General features: G+C 30.5%; 1 protein-coding gene across 1 annotated transcript in view; it reads left to right on the top strand.

Moving 5' to 3' along the window:
• Positions 1 to 25,369, top strand: part of Nipped-B (Nipped-B cohesin loading factor) — a 401,322-nt gene that overhangs the window by 32,929 nt on the left and 343,024 nt on the right. Inside the window, exon 6 of the mRNA XM_065500106.1 lies at positions 14,753 to 15,531. Within this exon, the coding sequence (XP_065356178.1) occupies positions 14,753 to 15,531 (779 nt within the window). The remainder of the gene's footprint in view (positions 1 to 14,752; positions 15,532 to 25,369) is intronic.

Genomic DNA, 25,369 nt, shown 5'->3' with positions numbered 1-25,369 from the left:
CAGGCCACTAGAACATGAAATGTAGGAACAAAATTAACATATTTTGAGAAATATTAAAATAAAAGCTCATTTTTACTTAAAATATGTCCATATTTACTTGTATATGAGTTTTTGTCTTCGTAGGATACCGTTAACCTATTCTTAGGTATGAACAAAAAAATTTAATTTTTTTAACGGCAGTTTCAAAACTCCATTTTCAAATTTTTAAAAATTTTGTTAAACAAATTTCAGAATTTTTTGATCATCTCATTGGGATTTATTAAGAGTATAATAGGGAATAAAAATGTGAAAAAATTATGAAAATATCTCTTATAGTTTTTCCGTACCTGCGATTTAAATTTTGAAATTTTCGAGAAAAACCAATTATTTGGCAATTTTTAGACCAATGAGCTCTATTTCCTTACTCTTATGAATTTTAAGTAAAACCTATTCAGAATATTATAGTCCAGATAATTCAAAATATACTCTGAAACTTCTACTAAAATCGGAAGACGTTAACCCTTAAATCGTGAAGGTCAAAGGTAAAATTTTTCAATATTTGGAATTTCTCTTGGAAAGATTTCGAAATGATCGAAATGTTGTATATTTTTGGGCCGATTTTGATGAAATTTAACAAAAATATAACATAAACTCTAGGGTTTATAATAACAGCACAAGAATGGAAATTAACGCTTAATGGCACTTGGGGTTAAAATGACACCAAACTTTTAAAATCATAATTTTTTATGGTTTTAGAAGTTTGGGGTCATTTTAACACCAAGTGCTATATAGGATTAATTTTAATTTTTCTGCTGCTTTTGTAAATACTAGGCTTTGTGTTATATTTTTGTTAAATTTCATCAAAATCGGCCCAAAAATATACAACATTTCGAACATTTCAAAATCTTTCCAAGAGAAATTCCAAATATTGAAAAATTTGACCTTTGACCTTCACGATTTAAGGGTTAACGTTTTTTGATTTTAGTAAAAGTTTCAGAGTATATTTAGAATTATCTGGACTATAATATTCTAATTAAGTTTTGCTTAAAATTCATAAGAGTAAGAAAATAGAGCTCATTGGCCTAAAAATTGCCAAATAATTGGTTTTTCTCGAAAATTTCAAAATTTAAATCGCAGGTACGGAAAAACTATAAGAGATATTTTCATAATTTTTTCACGATTTAATTCCCTATTATACTCTTAATAAATCCCAATGAGATGATCAAAAAATTCTGAAATTTGTTTAACAAAATTTTTAAAAATTTGAAAATGGAGTTTTGAAACTGCCGTTAAAAAAATTAATTTTTTTTGTTCATACCTAAGAATAGGTTAACGGTATCCTACGAAGACAAAAACTCATATACAAGTAAATATGGACATATTTTAAGTAAAAATGAGCTTTTATTTTAATATTTCTCAAAATATGTTAATTTTGTTCCAACATTTCTTGTTCTAGTGGCCTGAGACACGTTAATGGCCTGGCGAATTTTTTAATAACTTTAAAATTTTTTAACCGATTTCTGTTTTTTATGTCTCATTAGAACGACAATTACGTACACATTTCGATTCTTTTAAATTGAATTACAAAAGTAATTTTTTAATGGCAAAATTTTTACAAAAACTGAAAAAAATGAATTTTTTCCCCTTGTAAATGCATCTCAAAACTTCAGAGGGCTTGCTGCACGTCTTAACCCCAACCGATTTACCTAAAATTTTTTCAGGATGATTTTTTTTACTAATGTTCACCAAACTGGGGGGTGAGAATGGCCAAAATCCAACTTTCGTTTATTAAGGGCCACCCTAATATACATACATGTTATCATTTAGTTAAGTACAACACATGTTATCGAAAGAAAAAAAAGACTCAATAAAATATTTACTTACTTACTTACAAAATCAAATTCTTAATATGGATTCAAATACGGAAAGAGCATTAAAGATTCATCGCGGACTGACTAATCTGTTTCCCGGTTGCATAAGCAACTTAAAAATTCAAAATCGCAAAGTTTAATTTAATTGATTTCGTCCCCTATTCGCTAGATTAATTCTAGTGATGAAAATTTTATTGTATTATATGATGACAGTATGATTATATCATCTAGTGACGTTGGACTAATTCCAAAACGATGCAGACAATTATTCAGTGATTCAGATTAATCATACATATTTACAGAATTTCCTTAGAAAATGTGATAGCTAATTTTTTGGATCATTTTCACTTTTTCTGTAATTAATGAATTAATTTATTATTTTTGTTAATTTTTTTAACGTATTTTGTTTTTATTGTTTAAGTAAATTAAATAAATATATTTTTGTTGATTTTTTTTATGCGATTTTGTTCTTATTTTTTAATTAAAATGTGAATTTATGCGGTTTTTCAGAATTTTGGAACGAATCATTAGTTTTTATATGAAGCTAGAGTATAGTTTTATGCGATTTTTTTTTATCGCATAAAACGAGACCTGGGTGTAATTGGTAAAACAAGTTTAGACATTTTTTTATTAGTTTGCCTTAACAAAACATTTTTAAGGCCACATAACTTTTTAACGGGTTGTGCTAGAAAGGAAATATTGGTACCGTTTTGATAAGCATAAAATTTGATCGTCAATGTTTAGAAAATCTAAAAATATTTTTTTTAATTTTTGTATGATATTGTGTGTGTTTTTGGAACTATGTATTTGGTGAAACTACTGGTGAAATCATATTTGCAATATATTAACCGTTTTTGCTCTACAGAAAAATGTGCTCAAAATGCGCGTCTTTAGGTGCGTTGAATCAATTTTCTAAAAAATAGACCCCATTATTTTTATTTACGTAAAATCCTTCAGAAAAATTATGATTTTTGAAATTAACTCTAATGTATATAAAGATACAGTTACAGCTTATTTGATGCAGTCACAAACATTTCAAATGTATTGAATGGTCCAATGGTATCCATTACGGAGAGAAATAGTACGGTATTTATATTGTAAATTTATCAGCCCTGTTTGATGAGAAAAAGAAAAAAACTAAACTTGTGTTCTTATAAAAATAAAAGACGTGTGGTTTGCTTTTGATCTCTTTAATAGTTGCAATAGGAATGAATGCTGTACAAAATTTTGTTACAGATTTAGTTAAATGTTTTTTTTTTTGCAAGTAGTAAGAACAGTTATGTATTATAAGAAAAACAAATATGAGGAGAGACAAATGTATGATAAATAATGTGACTTAAATGAATGTATACATTAAAAGGTACATAAAATAGATAATGAGATTTAAATGTACGAATTCAACACATATTTAATATAAAATACAATTGTGACCGAACACACTCTGCACCATTGAAAGGCTTCTTTCAATTTGTTTCGTCACTTGGTAAGGGAGCAATTTTATGGATGGATCTTCGAAAAGTTCCTTTGGCTGTTTGGACATCTACGACTCGTACCTTGCCGTCACCATCAGGAATTGCTTTCACAACACGAGCGAGGAGCCATTGCTGTGGGGGTATATTGTCTTCATGGACCACAACTAACATTCCTTCTTTAATATTGGTACTGGTGTTGAACCACTTTGATTTCTGTTGGAGACTAAGGACATAATCACGTACCCATTGTAACCAAAATTGTTGTTTTAAGTAAGTAATAAGTTGCCAACGTTTCAAGGAGTTGATAGTTTTGTAATTTTCTAAGTTTTCATCAGGCAGAGCAAGCAGGGATGATCCAATGATTAAATGGGCAGGAGTCAAAGCTTCTACGTCGTTGGGATCGTCCGATCTTGGTGCTAAAGGTCGCGAGTTCAAAATAGCTTCAACTTCTATTAGAATTGTCTGTAATTCTTCATATGTAACGCCAGCGTTAGACATATTTTTTATTAAAAGCGTTTTTGTGGATTTTACTGCCGATTCCCAAAGACCACCGAAATGGGGCGATCGTGGTGGAATAAAAGAGAATTGAAATCCGGTTATTTCACTGTAGTCCATTAGAGCTTTAGTATTATCAGTTTCGAAAAAACGTTGCTTGAATTCATTAAGCCTTGAATGAGCACCAACAAAATTAGTTGCGTTGTCACAATACAAAACGTCTACCAATAAATCGTTTCAAGCATAAAATAAATGCATTACTCGACAGATCAGAAACCAGTTCAATGTGAATAGCCTTTGAAGCAAAACAAACAAAAATGGCTGCGTATGTCTTATATGGTGGTTTTCCTCTGATTCTGTAGGACGTATAAAACGGCCCACAAAAATCTACACCACAAATTAGAAAAGGGCGCTGAGCTTTGAGTCGATCGGCTGGAAGATCACCCATGATCTGTTGTAAAAGGCGAGGCTTATATTTAAAACAATGGACGCATCTTCAAACAACTTTCCTCGCAATATCTCTAGCGTTAATAACCCAAACTTGTTGACGCATAATTCCGATAAGAGCCTTTGGGCCTGCATGAAGATGTTTCAGGTGTAAATATCTAACGTATAGCTGTGTAAAACGATGATTTTTCGGAATAAGTGCCGGGAACTTTGTTTCGTATGGTAAAGTTGAATTAGCTAGCCTGCCACCAACTCTGAGTATCAATAATGATTTTTTATAACTTGTGATGTTCTGTAAAAATGGCGATAATTTCTGTAAAGTTGGTTGTAAAAGTTTACCTTTCTGAAGACGACATATTTCATCGTTGAATGACGTTTGTTGAATATCGTATATGACTTTCCAAAAGGCCAACTGCAATTCTTCAGCTGTTATGTACGATGAATATAAACTATAATATGCAGTGTTCGAAGGTATGATGATTGTTTATTTATGATTTGAGAAATGATGGAGTTAGCAACAACTATTGTTTTAAACGATGATTTTCTAAGTTCTGATGCAGGTAGCTCAGTGTTAGAGATGGAACTTTGTGGCCAATATATTTCATTTTGTACGAGAAAATCTGGGCCTGTAAACCAAATTGTAGAACATAATTCATCAGCTAAACATCCTCGAGATACGACTGGATTGTGTTTTGAGGGTACATGTCGCCAAGGTATATTGTTAGTAATATTCTGAATTTCATGAATGATTTTTTTATCCAATTTAAAACTTTTTGGAGTCTGTCCAGAAGAAGATACGATGTGTATAAATGTTTGTAAACGGATCCTTTATTTTTCACCACGTACGACTCAATAATAACGCGGCACATAATTCCAATCTCGGTAATTAATGTTGAATCACAGGTGCTACTTTTGATTTGGCAATAAGTAAACTTACTTGAATGCCATTTAGCCCAGCAACTCGAATGTATATACAGCACCCGTAAGCCAACTGTGATGCATCCGCAAAACCATGAATGTCGAAGTTTATATCTGGATTTATTCCCACAAATCTCGGAATTTTTATATGGTTAATTTGAGGTAGTTTCTTCTCGATTTGAAACCAGCGGTTTAGTAGTTGTTCGTTTAATGGAGAATCCCAATCAATTTGCTGCTTCCACATTTCTTGGATCAAGATTTTACATGAAGTTATAATGGGGCTTAATAATCCGAGTACGTCAAAAATTCGAGCGACTACAGATATGATTGATCGCTTTGTTGGAATTTCAACAATTGGGAATTCAAATCGAAAACAAAATACATCTTTATCAGGTTTCCATGACATTCCCAGAGCTTTGGTCATATTTTCGTTGTTGGTTTTAAATAGCAATTCTTCTTTTGAATTGGTTAATTGTGTACAATTGGAGCTCCACTTCGATAATTTCAAACCAGCAATTTCCAAAATTTGTGTAATTTCAACTCTTTTAATCAATAGATCATTGATGTTATCTGCTCCGGTAAGAAGATCGTCTACGTAGAGGTCTTGTTTTAGAACCTGAGAGCCAATTGGAAACCGTTTTTTTTATACGTGTCTACGATTAAGAAAAGACTTGGAATAGCGAGGAAAGGCGCAGCGGAGTGCCGTAAGTCACGGTGTTCAGTTGGTATATATCTATAGGGCTATTTATATCATCTCTCCAAAGAACGAGTTGAAAATTGCGATCTTCTTCATTTACCAGAAACTGCCGATACATTTTGCAAATATCGGCTGATAACACGAATTTGTGAAAACATAAATAAAGAATTATAAGGATTAAATCCTTTTGGATAGTTGGACCTACCATTAATAAATCTTTTAGAGATGTATTTGTTGAAGTACAAGCTGAAGCATCAAATACCACCCTTAATTTTGTTGACGAACTTTGAAGGCGCCAAACTGCATGATGTGGTATCACATAATGGGTTCTATTTAATGTTTCATAGTTTACTATTGTCATGTGCCCAAGTTTAATGTATTCTTTCATGAATTCGATATACATATTTTTTAATATTTCGTTCTTCATAAAACGTTTTTCAAGAAAAATAAATCGATGACGAGATGAATCGAAGGAACTACCAAGTTGATTTACTGAGTGTTTAAATGGTTATCTCACCTTAATTCTTCCGTTTGGTTCAAAAATAGTATTTTCAACGAAATGTTGTTCACATCGTTCCTCTTCTTCAGACATAATTGTTTTATGTTGAGCAAATTCCTCAATCTCCCAAAAGGCTTTTAACATATTGTTTAGTTCCTGATAAGTAATGACATTGCACGACAGAACTTGGTTTGTTGGGCGAGAATTAATTTTACCTCCTACTACCCATCCAAGAGTTGTATTAATTAAACAGGGCAACCCATCACCAAGGTAAAACTTTCCATCTAGTAACAAATCGAAGAATATTTCTGAACTAAAAAGTAGATCAATGCGTTGAGTTATGTAAAAGTTTGGATCTGCAAGTTCTAGTCCAGCCGGAAAGTTCCAATTGTTTATATCTATGTTCTCTGATGGTTGTTGCGACGAATAGACTCTGTTAAAGCAAATGTTGAAGTGAATTCGTAATCTGATAGACGAGATTTGACAGTTGCAGTAACTCTGTATTTAAGTTGGGAACGAATATCTGATACGCTAGCTATTTCCTGGATTGATTTGATTTGTTGAAGTCAAAGACGTTTTGCAGCTTCCTGAGTGATCAAATTGATTTCTGAGCACGAATCCAAAAGTGCTCTCATAGGCTGTAAGGTTCCAAAAATATCTTTGATAAAAACGATGGCTGTAGGAAGTAAAACTCGACGACGATTGTGGGTAATAAGTGCTGAACTTGTTGTTAAATGAACATTAGATGCTCTGTTTGTTAAATTTTTTTGCTGATTTAAACTTGACTGACTCGAAGACGAAGGCGTTGGTTTATTAGAAGACGAAGACTGCAATGATGACGATAAAGGATAAAAGGACAATGATGGTTGTTGAAAAGACGATAAATTCGACGATGATTGATGTTGATTTGATGAATGTTGTTGATTCGATGATGATTGCGATATCGGATTATGTAACGAAGAGTGATGGGAAATTTGACAAGTTCGGCAACGAGATCTCGACTGGCATTTTGCCACCATGTGACCTTTACGAAGACAATTGATGCAAAGTCTGGAGGACTTGACAAATTCAAAACGACGAGGTACGGGCAATGATAAATAACTGATACAACTTCCAACAAAATGTTCTTTACTTTGGCAATACTCACACAAAGTGTTAGAGGTGAAGAGCGTTAAACCTGGACGCTTACCCTTAGGCTTGAATTTCAATTCATGGTTTTGAAACGATTCAGTTTCTGCCGATCGGCTTTCAAGAAATTGGCAACGACGATTAAGGATTGAGTAACATTCGTCCCACGATGGTAGTTTACTGAAATCCTGTTTTTCATCGTAAACCGCTTTAGATTCAGAATCGATTTTTGATAATACAATATGTATTATTATAGCGTTCATAACATCTTGTTCCGAACCTAAGGATAACAATGAACTTCGAAGAGCTGCCACATTGTCTACAATTGAACGTAAGGATGCAGCATTTGGTATATTTATAGGAGCAATTGAAAACAAAGCATTTACGTTATCGATAAAAATCAAAGATTTGTTGTCGTATCGTTTGTTTAGGGAGTCTAGAGCAATTTGGTAATTTTCGTTTACAACCTGAAATGATTCCACTACGACTAAGGTTTGGCCTTTAAGGCAGTTTAGTAAATAATTAAATTTGTCAATAGTAGGAATGCAGACCTCATCATGAACACACATTTTAAACGTTGTGATAAATCGGGAATATTCAGAATATTTTCCATCGAATGTTGGTAATTTCAATTTTGGTAGACGATTTTGATGAGAAAATGTTGAAGTATTCAAAAAACTTTGGTCCAAATCACTAGAACGCCGTTTTTTATTCAGTAAGTCTACTATAAAATTCTTACTTGAAATAAAAAGTTCCTCTAAGTCTGTTCGTCCCTCGTCCGACGGTTCTAAAATACGATTCCAGCATTTGTAGACGACATTCAATTATAGTGTAATCACTAGATGAGCCCTCTTTTTTAACATTTCCCTTCAATTTAGTAATTGTACGTTTCATTGTACTTCTTTGAGTTTTTAATAACGATAATTCGTTCTTTGATTTAGTTGGATTTTCATCGTCGCTAACCATTTTGTTTTATATTAAAATGTTATTCAAAAATACAATGTCGAAGGTACCAAAAAGTTTAAAACAACAGCAAACAGATTTACATATAATACCAAAAAGGCCGAAAAACACCCAACACTGGTTAGTTGCAAAATTAGTCCAACAATATTGAATTGTGTGTACAATATGTAAAGCAATATGATATTTAAGTACGTATGTATGTGTGTATATGTTTGCTTGTAGAATTATCTTGGAAACAAAAGAAATAACGATGAGCGCAAGGCGAATTCATACAAGGTGGTGTCAGTTCTACAAAAACAACGATTGGTCTTAACAAATGTCAAAAAACCAAAATGAAAAATTTAAGAAATAAGTATTTAAACTTAATATAGTGTAGATAATTGAATAGTGAGGGCTTTACTTATTTATATAAACAATAAATATTTTGTTAATAAGCTTAGAATATGTAGATATTTAAATATAAAAACAAGCTTTGACAGTTGTTAGAACCAAAAAGCGAAAAAAAAATTATCAGCTGTTTGACTGACTCCACCTTGTATAAATTCGCCTTGGATGAGCGATGAAAAGAAGGTTAATATTTCTCTTACTTACTTGAATAGATAACTTGCCTTTTTGTTTAAGAGCGACGACGAAAATGATTTTGTTTTAACTATAGTTGTAGTTGGTGACGATTTACGTTCCAGTTGACGATGTAGTTGATTATGTTGACGAAGAAAGTTGCCGATGAGCGATGAAAAGAAGAGTAATATTTCTCTTACTTACTTGAGTAGATAACTTGCCTTTTTGTTTAAGAGCGACGACGAAGATGATTTTGTTTATTATGTTGATGAAGAGAGTTGAAGATGTATTTGATTATGTTGACGAAGAATGTTGCCGATGAGCGATGAAAAGAGTTGGTGGCTAGAAACGCTGTGACTGAGCTGATGCACAACTTCATTTATCGATAATAATGATATTGTATACACAGTACTTTCAATACAACGATGATAATGATGTTAACTGCAGCCCTTTATATAAACCAATGACGATGATGATGTTTCTTTTTATGTTCTTTTCTTAAAGAATTTAATATATTTTATTTATATTTTCTTTTGCACTTTGGCTAAGTTTATTTTTACAAAATTTCAAAAAAGTGTTTTTATTTCTTTTCTATATTTTTTATATTGAAACACGAAAACTTAATTTTTCTTATAATTTTAAACCGTCCTGTCACGGTCGCCAAATGTTTGATGAGAAAAAGAAAAAAACTAAACTTGTGTTCTTATAAAAATAAAAGACGTATGGTTTGCTTTTGATCTCTTTAATAGTTGCAATAGGAATGAATGCTGTACAAAATTTTGTTACAGATTTAGTTAAATGTTTTTTTTTTGCAAGTAGAAAGAACAGTTATGTATTATAAGAAAAACAAATATGAGGAGAGACAAATGTATGATAAATAATGTGACTAAAATGAATGTATACATTAAAAGGTACATAAAATAGATAATGAGATTTAAATGTATGAATTCAAAATATATTTAATATAAAATACAATTGTGACCGAACAAGCCCAATTATGAATAAAACATTTCCCGGGAGTTTTTTCCCATTGAATTTGAATAGGAAAAATGAGAAAAGGGTATAAACTCCCGTGGAATTTTTATTCATAATTGGGCTGTATATGTTTTATTTAATAACAAAAATTAACACAAAAAGGATGATATATTAAACTAGCTGATCCGGCAAACGTTGTTCTGCCATACAAATTATTTCTAGTGAATATTTTGGTTGTTAAATAAAAAATAGCGAATGTATTCTAAGTGAAGTTGGCATTATAGGTATTTTTGATGCCAAATGAATAGAAATACAATGGGTGGTTAGGGACATTCTAATGTCCTAGCGGTATGATATATAATATTCTCGTATAAAAAATTTCATAAAAATAGTTAAATATTAATATATGGATATTGCTCATACAAAATACTCGGCTATAAAACGGGTGGGTGAAGGTCGGTTGATGAAAATTTGGGGTTATAGTTATTTTTTAATGCCAAATAAATAAAATGCGAAAAAAAGCTTTTGGCCAAAAAATGGTAAAAATAAATTCTGGATAGGGTCACCCTAATGACCTAGCGATATGAAATATACTTTGCGACCTATTCTCATACCTACCAAACATACATACAAAATTTCATAAAAATCGGTTGAGCCGTTTCGGAGGAGTTCAAACACTAACATTGTGACACGAGATTTTTATATATTAGAAGATTATTTGATTTAGTTACAGTTTTAAGCTCACAGCTTAAATGATGCACTAAATTAACAGTATTTAAAAAACATTAATATTTCGAACTTATTTTGCTAGTTAATATTTTGTGGGGTATCCCTTTTGATGGAGAACAACTTTTAATTGAGAATTCATTTTTCTACCAGTTTTGCTAATTTTACCCCATTCTTCTTGCAGTTTCCGTTTCAGATCAGAAGGTTTAGAAATATTGGGTTTTCTTATTTTCTAGCACTGACCACAAATTCTTAATGACGTTTAGATCTGGCTATATGCAGGTGTTAGGTTAGGTTTCCAGGCAGCCACGAAATGAAGGAAAAGAATAGCAGCTCAAGTGGGTCCAAGCAATGGTCCCTTTGTGTTACCTGAAAGTAGAAAAAAACAGAAAAAGAGGGGCAGATAGAAGTGAAAAGAGAGAAGGAGAAGATTGAAAAAAAGTTAAGAAGAAGATGTCAGAGGAAAGTTGCGTGCCAATGAGTCGGCGGTTAATTGGGTTACTCTAATGAGATCCCCATGTCTGGTCTTTTTAACCAATTACTTCTCCTTATAAAGGTATTAATACCCTCAAGCCTCATATTCGAGAGCTCAGAAAGTAATTTAGGGAACGGTGTCCCAGAAACCTTAGGCGTATATCTCCTAATGCCGGACAGTGACAAAGAAGATGAAAAATAGTCTCATCCTCCTCCTCGTTCTGACAACTTCTGCAGAAGTCGTGGTATGGCAAGCCAAGTCTCCTAGCGTGGTTACCAAAGGTGCAGTGTCCGGTTATGACCGCCACTACACCAATCAATTGTGATCGTGTAAAGCCAACAAGATATGTTGTTCGTCTCCGATTCAGTCGGGGCCATATAGTTCTGGTTATAGTGCATGTGGGTTCACATCCTTATCTTGTCTAAGCGAGCTCATAGTAGAAGTTACTAATTTGTTGCTTGCATTTGGATAACGGAATCCCACATATGAAATCTATGTCTCCGTCAGGTAACATGGCGCCTTTTTCGCCAAATCATCAGCAACACAGTTGCCCGTTGTATCTCCATGTGCAGGTGTTGCATGTGGGCAGTTCCAGATAAGCCAAGTTTGTACAATAACAGATGTATGCTTGGGATCGTTGTCTTGGTAGAACCTAAACCAATTCCTTATACCAAGTTTATCCATACTTTGCACTAAATAATCCAGATACATCTTTTTATCCATGTTTCCTTCAATAAATGTTAGATTTTCAACCCCTGAATAGGACATACAATCCCATACCATTACACTGCCTACGCCGTGTGTAACGTGTTTGGTTTTCTCCAAACACAAGACTTCCCATCAGACCTGAAAAGCTTATATTTGCTTTCATCTGCATAAATAACAGACTTCCAGAATGAAATATTTCTTTTCAAATGTTGTCAGCAAAACTCTATTCTTCGTCTTCTATTAACAGCATTTATCAACGGTTTATTTCGGGCAGTCCTTCCATGAAAATTTGCCTCACCCATAACTCTTCGAACATTTTCAGCGTTACAAGTCTTGCCCAAATATTTTTCAACTTTGGAGCGCTTAAATCGGTTTTTTCTTTAACTTTTCGAACAATCCATCTCTTATCTGCATCATTAAATATTTTATTTGGCGCAGATCCCTATTCCACAAGCAACTTATCTACTTTGCACTTATGAAATTTAATTTTTTGACAAAGTGATAAGTGTTTCTGTTCCCAAATATTCTTTGCAAATCTCACTTTGCAATAAGCTAATTTTTGCAGTCTTTTCCTCTTTACTCTCTTTGCAAAGTCGTTGCTCTCTTTGCAAATTATTTGCGCTCTCCTAAATAGAACGTGTTAAAATGGGCCGTAAAATAAAAATTAAAAAAAAACTTGCAGTGTTACATGTGATTAAAGAATAATTTAGAGAGCTATATTCGGATGTGCCGAATCTGCACTTTGAACAAGAGATCGTAAGTGGAACAGAAATTGCAACAGAATATAAAAATTGCAAAAACTTCGAAAATCACTTTATAGTTCTGAGGAACATAAAGTTTTGCAAATTGACGAAATATTTGATAAGTGCAAATTGAAAAGTTGATAAGTTGTTTTGTGGAATTGGTCCCTGGCCATATCTTCTATTTTCGTGGCGAAACCTTTCTATAATATGCTGGACAGTTGAGGAACTAATTGCAACAATTTCTGCAATTTCTCGTTGGCTTTTGCCCTCTTTAATATTACGAATCACGTCTTCCCTTTTTTCAATAGAGGTTCGTTTTCCCATTTTTTAATTTAATAATTTTCAATATTTTTTTATAAAAAATTTTTAAAAATGACCTTAGCTTACTGTCTAAACAGAAAAGAAAATACATTGAACCGTTATTTCATTGGCTGAGATAGTACAAAATACAATGCATCATTTAAGCTGTGAGCATATTTTAACGAGGAAATTATTTGTTTCAGTAATATTACTTCAATTAGGTATTTGTCAGAGCTGTAAATGAATCATTCTTTTTTGATTTTACACTAGATAATTTAATTTGGCAAACGTTACATACAGTTCTAACGATTTCCTCCACTTTGGCCGTAGATTTTCCATTATTTGACAACTAATGTTCCGACGTCGGTGGATATTTCCCTACTTTTCGCCATTTTCAGATTCATTATATTAAAATTAATAAAAAAACAAGTAGGAAAGTATGGTAAGCGAGCCTTATATGGGAGCTATGACCAATTATGGACCGATCACCATGAAATTAGGTCGTGTGATCTATATATATATGAAAGTTATTTATGTTGAATTTTATGTGTATACCACATATATGGGTCTTATATATGGGAGCTATGACTAATTATGGACCGATCATAATCACCCTTATCGTGGTTGGCGTAAACGTCATACGACTACGACAGTTTCGTACTAGATTAAAGAAACAGTTTGTATTTTATCTTGAATCTAGTACGAAACAGTCGTAGGCGTATGACGTTTACGCGAAACACGATAAGGGTGAATATAATTTGGTGACATGAATTCCGTATATATAAGACTTATTTTTAGCAAAACTTGTGTAGATACCTATATAAATTAAACATTTATGACCGATGAAGTCCAACTTCGGGAGGACATTTGTGTTGGGGCTAGGTGAAATAATGGACTAGATTCAATAGGCTTAGTCCTTGGACTGAAAAATTATATGTACCAAATTTTATCGAAGTATCTTCAAAATTGCGACCTGTACTTTGCGCACAAGGATTACAAGGACAGCCAGACTTGACGGACATTTAAGGTGGGTGTTAGACTAATATTTTTGGGCGTTACAAACGTCTGCACAAATGCATAATACCCTCCCCACTATGTTTGTGTAGGTATAATTGCACCAAATCTCACACACGCAGCAATGAAAACATTCAAAACGATTCTGATGTTCATCAATCTACAAATGTTAAACTAAATTTTTTAGTAGCATCGTCAACGTTTCATCAATATGTAATTCATCAAATATAAGTAATAATACATTCGACGTCGGTGGATATTTCCTTTCTTTTCGTCATTTTCAGATTGATTGTATTAAAATTAATAAAAAGTTAGCACCAAATCTAAAATTATTTTTCAGTTAAATAAAATGTCGATATCGTATGTAGAGTTTTGAGACTAAGTGTATTTCACATTCAAATAATTTTTGTAGGAGAACTGACTGTTATTGTTACCCGTGTCTAAACTTGCCGAATATTTATCACATTTAACCCCATGTCTATACTTGACAAATATTTATCATAATTAATGTCGTTAATGCAAAAGCACTAACAATTAACTATACCTGATAATTTTTAATATTGACAACCATTTTAACGTTTATCATGACAAAAATTTATCGGATATAGACATTGGTTACGTTTGTTATCAAGACAAATTTGTCTAAGCTGAAGCTCTGATAATTTTGCCATAACGATGCAATAACACTAATAAATGGAGAAGTGCCAAAAATTTATCAAGTATAGACGTGAGATGCGGGTGTTCTATTACTAAAATGATTTTTAAACATGAACTTTTTTTTAAGCTCTTTTGAAATTCAAGAAAACGATCTGCAAAATTCACATCATCGGGAAAACAGCAATGAACACATTCAAAGTGATCCTGATGTTTATCAATCTACAAATGTTAAAATAAAATCTAGTAGTAGCATCGTCAACGTTTCATCAGTATGTAATTCATCAAATATAAGTAATACTACATCGAATAATAAAGAACCAGATGGATGTATTGAAGATAATTTCAGCAATCTGGATAAAACAAATTTAACGAGCACTGTGGTACAAGCAGATTTTAAAAATGTTTTAAATATGCAGAGACAATTGAATTCTATTCAACAAAAAATATTAATTGACAGTTGTAGCCCCAACAGCAGTTCTCCAGCAGCAGCAGCAGTGATAGTAAAACCAATTGCAAAGGATAAGCCAACAATAATAATAAAATCATCACATGGTTGCAACAAATCTCGCCTTTTGGTACGTATAAATCGGATTAATGCCGATGATGTACGCCTTATGCAACAAAGTCTTAAAGAATTTATAAAAAAGTCACCAGAATTGGCCAAAAAAATGTGTTTGTTAAAGTCGGACACAGCAGACGTACTGAAGAGTGAAACAGAGGAGGAGCTTTCGGAACAAACACATTTGCAACCTCATCCAGAAAACGAAACAGCCAAAGCTAATGTTGTGGAAGATATGAAATCTGCGGTTTTAGATGATACATTTAATATAATGAAGGCACATGAAAAAGTAGCACAAAAACGGAAACATCCTACTCCTCTTGATGACATTCCACCCGAACAAATATGTAAGTAAAATTATCTAAGTAACTTTACAATATGATACCAGTGTCTATTGTTCTCATATAGAAATGGTTATACATTTATTAGGTTTTATGTCAAAGTAACTAAACCTCTTGTTGTCAAGAACAGTTTGCATATTGTCCACAATCGATTATTATTCAAAACTAGTTGATCGCCCCGGCTTCGCCCGGTATCATTTACTAATATTAGTTCTTCAAGTTTATCCAACCCACGCACATCAGCCTGTTCTTATTTATTTGCAAATAAAATATCTAAATTTGTACTGCATACTTAAGGGAGCTTTTTTATTACAGTTGACTGGACTCACAAAAAAAAAGAAATTTCCGAGTTTTACCCGGAATTTTTCAATTTTTTTTCTTTACAAACCATCTTCTGAATATTTCGAATTGAATAAAAAAAAATCAGCCAAATCGCTCCAGCCGTTCTCACGTGATGACATTACATACATGGACCATTTCATTTGTATATAAAACCCGGTGTGCTTCGCTACCCGTACCGTAAAGATTTACAATATATTTAGTCTATCTAAAATTAGTTTCTGTTCATGTGAAAAACATGGATTTTCTAGATTTAGTCCGCAAACAGTTTTATATATATAGACAAGTAAGAAAGTATGGTCGGTCAAGCCCGACCATATAATACCCTACACTAAGTAAAAGAGCAAAAAAAATTTTTCTTTTAAAATTTCAATAATTTATATTTTTGAGTGATTTTCGGAAGTGGGGTTATATGGGGGCTATGACCAATTATGAACCGATCATCATGAAATTAGGTCGTGTGATTTATGTCTATATTAAAGTTAACTATGTTGAATTTTGTGTGTTTACCAACATTTTTAAGCGATTTATGCACGTTAAAGTGATTTTCGGAAGCGGGTCTATATGGGAGCTATGACTAATTATGGACCGATCGTAACAAAATTTGGTGACATGAATTTTGTGTATATAAAACTTATTTGGAGCGGAATTTGTAAAGATACATATATAAATTAAACATTTATGACCGATAAAGTCCAATTTCGGGAGGACATTGTATGGGGGCTAGGTGAAATAGTGGACCGATTTCAGCCAGTTTCAATAGGCTTGGTCCTTGAGCCGAAAAAATAATATGTACCAAATTTGATCGAAATATCTTCAAAATTGCGACCTGTACTCTGCGCACAAGGTTTACATGGACAGCCAGCCAGCCGACCAGACGGACGGACGGACATCGCTTAATCGACTCAGAAAGTGATTCTAAGTCGATCGGTATACATAAAGGTGGGTGTTAGACTAACATTTTTGGGCGTTACAAACATCTGCACAAACGCATAATACCCTCCCCACTATGGTGGTGTAGGGTATAATAAGGGTTTCAAATGTATACATACAAATTTTAACATTTACTTAATATTTTTGGTAGTCCGAAATTTTGTTCCCATGAAATATTCATTTCCCTCGAAGGGAAAATTGCTATCGGGAATATCATGATGAACTTTATATTCACAATAGTTGATTTTGTTCGTAACAGCTGTTTATTGTTTACAAAATTCCATCTAAAATTTCAAAACAAGGGGAATTTTTTTCACGTGAACCAAGTTGATGAACGAAAAAAGGAAAAGGGAAAATATTTCATGTGAAATGTTGATTCGCGATAGGGGTGATTAATATTGATAGGACTATAGCTATTATAGTTTCCTAAATATTTGATTTTTAAAATTAACTTTGTATGGGAGGTACCACGCCCACTTAAAATTTCAAAACAAAAAGTAGCCTATAGCTCCTTCCAGACATACATAAATATACTGTAAAAATTTCAAATAAATATACTGTAAAAATTTCAAGCAAATCGGTTCAGCCGTTTAGCCGACTATAGATCCCAAACTAATAATAAAAAACATACATACATACATACAGACACACATTCACTTTTATATATATAGATTAAAATATTTTAACAAAGTACAATAGTCGACCTACCAATTCTGTAACATTTTCTATTTTCCTTCCGACGTCGTTAAGTAACAACTCTTATCGGTTGCTGTTGGATATTTAATACTTTAAGTAGAATAAAAAATCTTTATTGAATTTGAAAGCGCCTTTACATATCTGAGATTCAAAGTATAAACTACGGTATTCACATGTTCAAATTTTATAATCAATTCATAATACCAACACTGCTTCAAATATCATTAACTTCATGAAATATAAATGTTTTGTCTTTGACAGATAGATAAGATAGAAAAGATAGATAAGATAGAAAAGATAGATAAGATAGAAAAGATAGATAAGATAGATAAGATAGATAAGATAGATAAGATAGATAAGATAGATAAGATAGATAAGATAGATAAGATAGATAAGATAGATAAGATAGATAAGATAGATAAGATAGATAAGATAGATAAGATAGATAAGATAGATAAGATAGATAAGATAGATAAGATAGATAAGATAGATAAGATAGATAAGATAGATAAGATAGATAAGATAGATAAGATAGATAAGATAGATAAGATAGATAAGATAGATAAGATAGATAAGATAGATAAGATAGATAAGATAGATAAGATAGATAAGATAGATAAGATAGATAAGATAGATAAGATAGATAAGATAGATAAGATAGATAGATAAGATAGATAAGATAGATAAGATAGATAAGATAGATAGATAAGATAGATAAGATAGATAAGATAGATAAGATAGATAAGATAGATAAGATAGATAAGATAGATAAGATAGATAAGATAGATAAGATAGATAAGATAGATAAGATAGATAAGATAGATAAGATAGATAAGATAGATAAGATAGATAAGATAGATAAGATAGATAAGATAGATAAGATAGATAAGATAGATAAGATAGATAAGATAGATAAGATAGATAAGATAGATAAGATAGATAAGATAGATAAGATAGATAAGATAGATAAGATAGATAAGATAGATAAGATAGATAAGATAGATAAGATAGATAAGATAGATAAGATAGATAAGATAAGATAGATAAGATAGATAAGATAGATAAGATAGATAAGATAGATAAGATAGATAAGATAGATAAGATAGATAAGATAGATAAGATAGATAAGATAGATAAGATAGATAAGATAGATAAGATAGATAAGATAGATAAGATAGATAAGATAGATAAGATAGATAAGATAGATAGATAAGATAGATAGATAAGATAGATAAAATAGATAAGATAGATAAGATAGATAAGATAGATAAGATAGATAAGATAGATAAGATAGATAAGATAGATAAGATAGATAAGATAGATAAGATAGATAAGATAGATAAGATAGATAAGATAGATAAGATAGATAAGATAGATAAGATAGATAAGATAGATAAGATAGATAAGATAGATAAGATAGATAAGATAGATAAGATAGATAAGATAGATAAGATAGATAAGATAGATAAGATAGATAAGATAGATAAGATAGATAAGATAGATAAGATAGATAAGATAGATAAGATAGATAAGATAGATAAGATAGATAAGATAGATAAGATAGATAAGATAGATAAGATAGATAAGATAGATAAGATAGATAAGATAGATAAGATAGATAAGATAGATAAGATAGATAAGATAGATAAGATAGATAAGATAGATAAGATAGATAAGATAGATAAGATAGATAAGATAGATAAGATAGATAAGATAGATAAGATAGATAAGATAGATAAGATAGATAAGATAGATAAGATAGATAAGATAGATAAGATAGATAAGATAGATAAGATAGATAAGATAGATAAGATAGATAAGATAGATAAGATAGATAAGATAGATAAGATAGATAAGATAGATAAGATAGATAAGATAGATAAGATAGATAAGATAGATAAGATAGATAAGATAGATAAGATAGATAAGATAGATAAGATAGATAAGATAGATAAGATAGATAAGATAGATAAGATAGATAAGATAGATAAGATAGATAAGATAGATAAGATAGATAAGATAGATAAGATAGATAAGATAGATAAGATAGATAAGATAGATAAGATAGATAAGATAGATAAGATAGATAAGATAGATAAGATAGATAAGATAGATAAGATAGATAAGATAGATAAGATAGATAAGATAGATAAGATAGATAAGATAGATAAGATAGATAAGATAGATAAGATAGATAAGATAGATAAGATAGATAAGATAGATAAGATAGATAAGATAGATAAGATAGATAAGATAGATAAGATAGATAAGATAGATAAGATAGATAAGATAGATAAGATAGATAAGATAGATAAGATAGATAAGATAGATAAGATAGATAAGATAGATAAGATAGATAAGATAGATAAGATAGATAAGATAGATAAGATAGATAAGATAGATAAGATAGATAAGATAGATAAGATAGATAAGATAGATAAGATAGATAAGATAGATAAGATAGATAAGATAGATAAGATAGATAAGATAGATAAGATAGATAAGATAGATAAGATAGATAAGATAGATAAGATAGATAAGATAGATAAGATAGATAAGATAGATAAGATAGATAAGATAGATAAGATAGATAAGATAGATAAGATAGATAAGATAGATAAGATAGATAAGATAGATAAGATAGATAAGATAGATAAGATAGATAAGATAGATAAGATAGATAAGATAGATAAGATAGATAAGATAGATAAGATAGATAAGATAGATAAGATAGATAAGATAGATAAGATAGATAAGATAGATAAGATAGATAAGATAGATAAGATAGATAAGATAGATAAGATAGATAAGATAGATAAGATAGATAAGATAGATAAGATAGATAAGATAGATAAGATAGATAAGATAGATAAGATAGATAAGATAGATAAGATAGATAAGATAGATAAGATAGATAAGATAGATAAGATAGATAAGATAGATAAGATAGATAAGATAGATAAGATAGATAAGATAGATAAGATAGATAAGATAGATAAGATAGATAAGATAGATAAGATAGATAAGATAGATAAGATAGATAAGATAGATAAGATAGATAAGATAGATAAGATAGATAAGATAGATAAGATAGATAAGATAGATAAGATAGATAAGATAGATAAGATAGATAAGATAGATAAGATAGATAAGATAGATAAGATAGATAAGATAGATAAGATAGATAAGATAGATAAGATAGATAAGATAGATAAGATAGATAAGATAGATAAGATAGATAAGATAGATAAGATAGATAAGATAGATAAGATAGATAAGATAGATAAGATAGATAAGATAGATAAGATAGATAAGATAGATAAGATAGATAAGATAGATAAGATAGATAAGATAGATAAGATAGATAAGATAGATAAGATAGATAAGATAGATAAGATAGATAAGATAGATAAGATAGATAAGATAGATAAGATAGATAAGATAGATAAGATAGATAAGATAGATAAGATAGATAAGATAGATAAGATAGATAAGATAGATAAGATAGATAAGATAGATAAGATAGATAAGATAGATAAGATAGATAAGATAGATAAGATAGATAAGATAGATAAGATAGATAAGATAGATAAGATAGATAAGATAGATAAGATAGATAAGATAGATAAGATAGATAAGATAGATAAGATAGATAAGATAGATAAGATAGATAAGATAGATAAGATAGATAAGATAGATAAGATAGATAAGATAGATAAGATAGATAAGATAGATAAGATAGATAAGATAGATAAGATAGATAAGATAGATAAGATAGATAAGATAGATAAGATAGATAAGATAGATAAGATAGATAAGATAGATAAGATAGATAAGATAGATAAGATAGATAAGATAGATAAGATAGATAAGATAGATAAGATAGATAAGATAGATAAGATAGATAAGATAGATAAGATAGATAAGATAGATAAGATAGATAAGATAGATAAGATAGATAAGATAGATAAGATAGATAAGATAGATAAGATAGATAAGATAGATAAGATAGATAAGATAGATAAGATAGATAAGATAGATAAGATAGATAAGATAGATAAGATAGATAAGATAGATAAGATAGATAAGATAGATAAGATAGATAAGATAGATAAGATAGATAAGATAGATAAGATAGATAAGATAGATAAGATAGATAAGAACGAATTTTGAAATTTTTTTTAAAAAATGCAATTCTTCCCTAAAGTTATAATGGGGTGCAAAATTGAGTACATGCGAGTTATTTTTGTCTGTTTTTTTATTTAGAACTGGATGTTTTTTGGTTTGAATTGTAATTCATTTTGTTATATATTAAACATAAAATAAATGACAAAAAAAATTTTGGATTTGCTTTATTATTTTTATTTTTATTCCATAAGAAGTGCACAAAATAGAATCATGTACCCACTTGAGCTCCCTACTGTATATCATCCTGTTCGTGTCTAATATTGAGTGTCGTACGGTGTAATACATATCCATTTATTCGAAATGAACTTCTGGACGTCAAATGAGTTTCAGAAACCAGCATTACATCAATTTGTTGGTTTCTTAAAAAATATTCGAGTTCGTTTTTGTGTTGGCGTATGCCGTTTGCATTCCGAAAACATATTCTTAGGCAGTTCATGGTCTGTTAAGCACAGCCTGCAATAACATTGATTGCATCTTAAGCATTTCTTGCATCATGTTACTCATTGAGTTTGTAAAGTTATTTACCGATTGAACAAGAGTTTCTATTGTAGATTCTAGTCGGGTAAAATTTAAAATTGGCGTTTGTTCTCTTACCTCTGGGTTCATATTTTGGTTTTGTGGTTGACGGACTTGAGTCTGAGTTTGGTTGTTTCTAAGTACATTTGCATATGTTTCTTTGTTGTCATATGTCTGTTGCAACGGGGGGTAGTTCAAATTGATTTTATTTAATGGCTGAGCGGAGAAAATCTTCGGTTTCTGGCTTTGTGATTTCTTAACAATTGAGTAGACAGGACAACCCCTGTAGTTTGCTATGTGTGGTTACCTCCACAATTGCTGCATTTTTTAATTTTCGGATCATCTTTGGATTTGTTACATTGGGATGTGTTATGCAACTCCCCACAAATACGGGTGGTAATTTGCAATTAGCCTTGGTATGTCCATATTCTTGGCAATTCATACATTGGACGGGGTCAAATCGTTTATGTGGTTCTTCTACCGTAATTTTACGATGCAATAAATACTTTAGGTATATATGGGATGTGTTTCATTTTTTTTTCAGATTTATGAAACCGGATTTAAGTTCAACACGGAATAGTGGTCGGGGTTTTTTTTCGCGATTTCTAATGTTTATCACATTTTTTTGTCTTAAAACCTTATCTTCTAAGCATTGCTTTATTTCTAGTGGTTACAGTCAATACCCTTTATTACAACTTGTAGACCCTTGCTTCCTTTCAGCTGATAAGTGTAAAAACTTTTCTTTTGAGTTTCAAAATCTGTTGCAACCTTTCTATAATCGTTTTCACTATTGACCTGTATTTTAGTTTCATAAATCGTGCCTTTTTTGATTGGGATAACATAAAAAGAGTTCTCTCCTATTAATGAGATCAGGCTCTGATCAAGTGAATTCGAATTATTTTCTCTCAAGTAAATGGGGGGTGGTTTTGTAGAGTTGGTTTTATTTCCTGGTTCTAATGGGTTATTTTTATTTGTAGTCAGTGTGGTGGATTTCGCATCTGAAGCTGAAATAGCTAGCATACTTTCAGGCATAGATAAAATATTTTTATTTTCTGGTAACTCCAGATTTACAGCTGTTGAATTTTCTTTCGTTTGACAATCATTAGTTGTTGTCAATGCGGGGAACAAGAACGAGCACGGTTAACAGGCTTGGCTGAGTGCTGATCAAAATTTGATTTTTAAAAGAATCAAACTTAAAAATATTTTTTTAAAAAATGTTCACAATTTTGACCAAACATTTTTTAAAAGGCAAAATATTTGTTTATACCTAATTTTTGCCCTAATAACCTAACTAATATTTTATTGAGGATTTTTGTACTTTTGATTTATTATGTTTAAAAAATAACTTGAATGATTCAGTTTATTTAATTATAAAAACATTTAAATTAGCTCCATTCATATTGACTGTATTTTTCGTGATTTTAAAAGTTGAGTGTCATTTAAACCCCAAGTGCCATTAAGGGTTAATTTCCATTTTTGAGCTGTTATAAAAACTAGACTTCATGTTATATTTTCCGTAAGTTTCATCAAAATCGGCCCAAAAATATATAACATTTCGCTATCTTTCCATTAGAAATTCCAAATATTGAAACTATTCAATTTTATGATATCAAACAGAAAACTAAAATTTTGTGAAAATGAGCGTCTGTGAATAAATTCGAAAAGAATAAATCGATTTTTATGATCAATATCTACTTTTGTTCCTATGCGATAAAGCAATACATCTGAACAATTTCTGCCGTTTTCGATTTTTCATGATTTTTTTACATAAAAAAAATCATGAAATCAATTTGAAATCAATTTGTTATAATAACTTCAAACTACTGAGCCGATTAAAACGCAATATACAGGTATGTTCTGTAATCCACGTGATTTCAAATCACATACCGTTTTAAAATCACACGTGTGATTTGTGCCTGTTCTGTAAATCACACTGTTATTATATTTTTCGGTGTGATTTTAAATTTTCGAAAGAAAACAGCTGATTCGTTTATTAAAATGTTTTGTTTTGTTAATAATTTTGTAGAAATATTAAAGTGAAAATAAAAAAATGCCTGGAGCTTCTGTTATATCTTTAATGGAATTAAAAAGAATGGAACTATATTTTATAAAATTTTTACAAAAACTATGGCGCAAGCTCAACCACTATGTCAAAAAGAAAACAAAACAGCAAAGCTGCCACAGTACACAATTGTTTTTGGTTACCACTTGCTTCAACTTTGTTGTATTTTTTCAAATTAGCGCAAAAAACTTAACGCATATTGATAACTTATTATATAATCTAACAAATATTATAAATTTTATGACGAATTCTATAATTAATTTAAAGATATTGAACATATTTTAGACAAACATTAAAAAATTTTAGTCCGGCAAGCTTCCATGTATTTTCGAAAATCATAAACAGCTGACAACTGAAAACAAACCTGAAACCACAAAAGCAAATAAACTTTTTACAGCAGAAAAGGTGTCTCTATATTTTTATTAAATTTTAGGTGTTTTTTTAATAAAACAAGTAATTCTATAAGAAAATTAATAAAGGATATATTGTTTAATTTAATTAAATAATTTATTTTAATATTTATCCATTCAATAGCCGCAGAAATAACCAAGTGATTTGAAAACATTAGTGACTTTGTTGAACGTTTTAAAATCACAAAAATTATGTGCTCAGAACACCTTTTATGTGATTTCAAACCACTTTTATAAAATATGATTCGCGAACATACCTGATATAAACGGATTAAAGGTTATGTAAATTTAAATTTGTCTAAGCTTTATCATTAATTGTGTGAAGAAACGTCTAAAAAAATTTATAATTTTACTTAAACATTTTTTTTTTTAAAAATCTCCTTTAAAATTTTTTCGATTTTGTTGCCTTGTGTTAATTAGGAACATGTTATAAAAATGTTAAATTTGTTTAAGAATTTATGAGTGGATTTTGCGAAAGTAATGTTTTATCACACTTCAAAGTTAAATTATAAATGCAATTTTAAATTGTGTTCAAAAGTTATTCAAAAGATATATTTTACAATCTGACAATGTATTCAACTACATTTATAATTAAATTGTAAAACATATTTATATATGTGGTAAATTGATGAAACCAGTACATTTTCGAAAAGTCAAAATATCTTCATCTTCGAAATAATTTCCATTACTGTCATCCTAA

This window comes from Calliphora vicina, chromosome 2 (assembly GCF_958450345.1).
Source record: "Calliphora vicina chromosome 2, idCalVici1.1, whole genome shotgun sequence".
NCBI classification, from domain to species: domain Eukaryota; kingdom Metazoa; phylum Arthropoda; class Insecta; order Diptera; family Calliphoridae; genus Calliphora; species Calliphora vicina.
The sequence above is the reverse complement of the archived record's forward strand: the minus strand, read 5'-3'. Positions and strand labels throughout refer to the sequence as shown.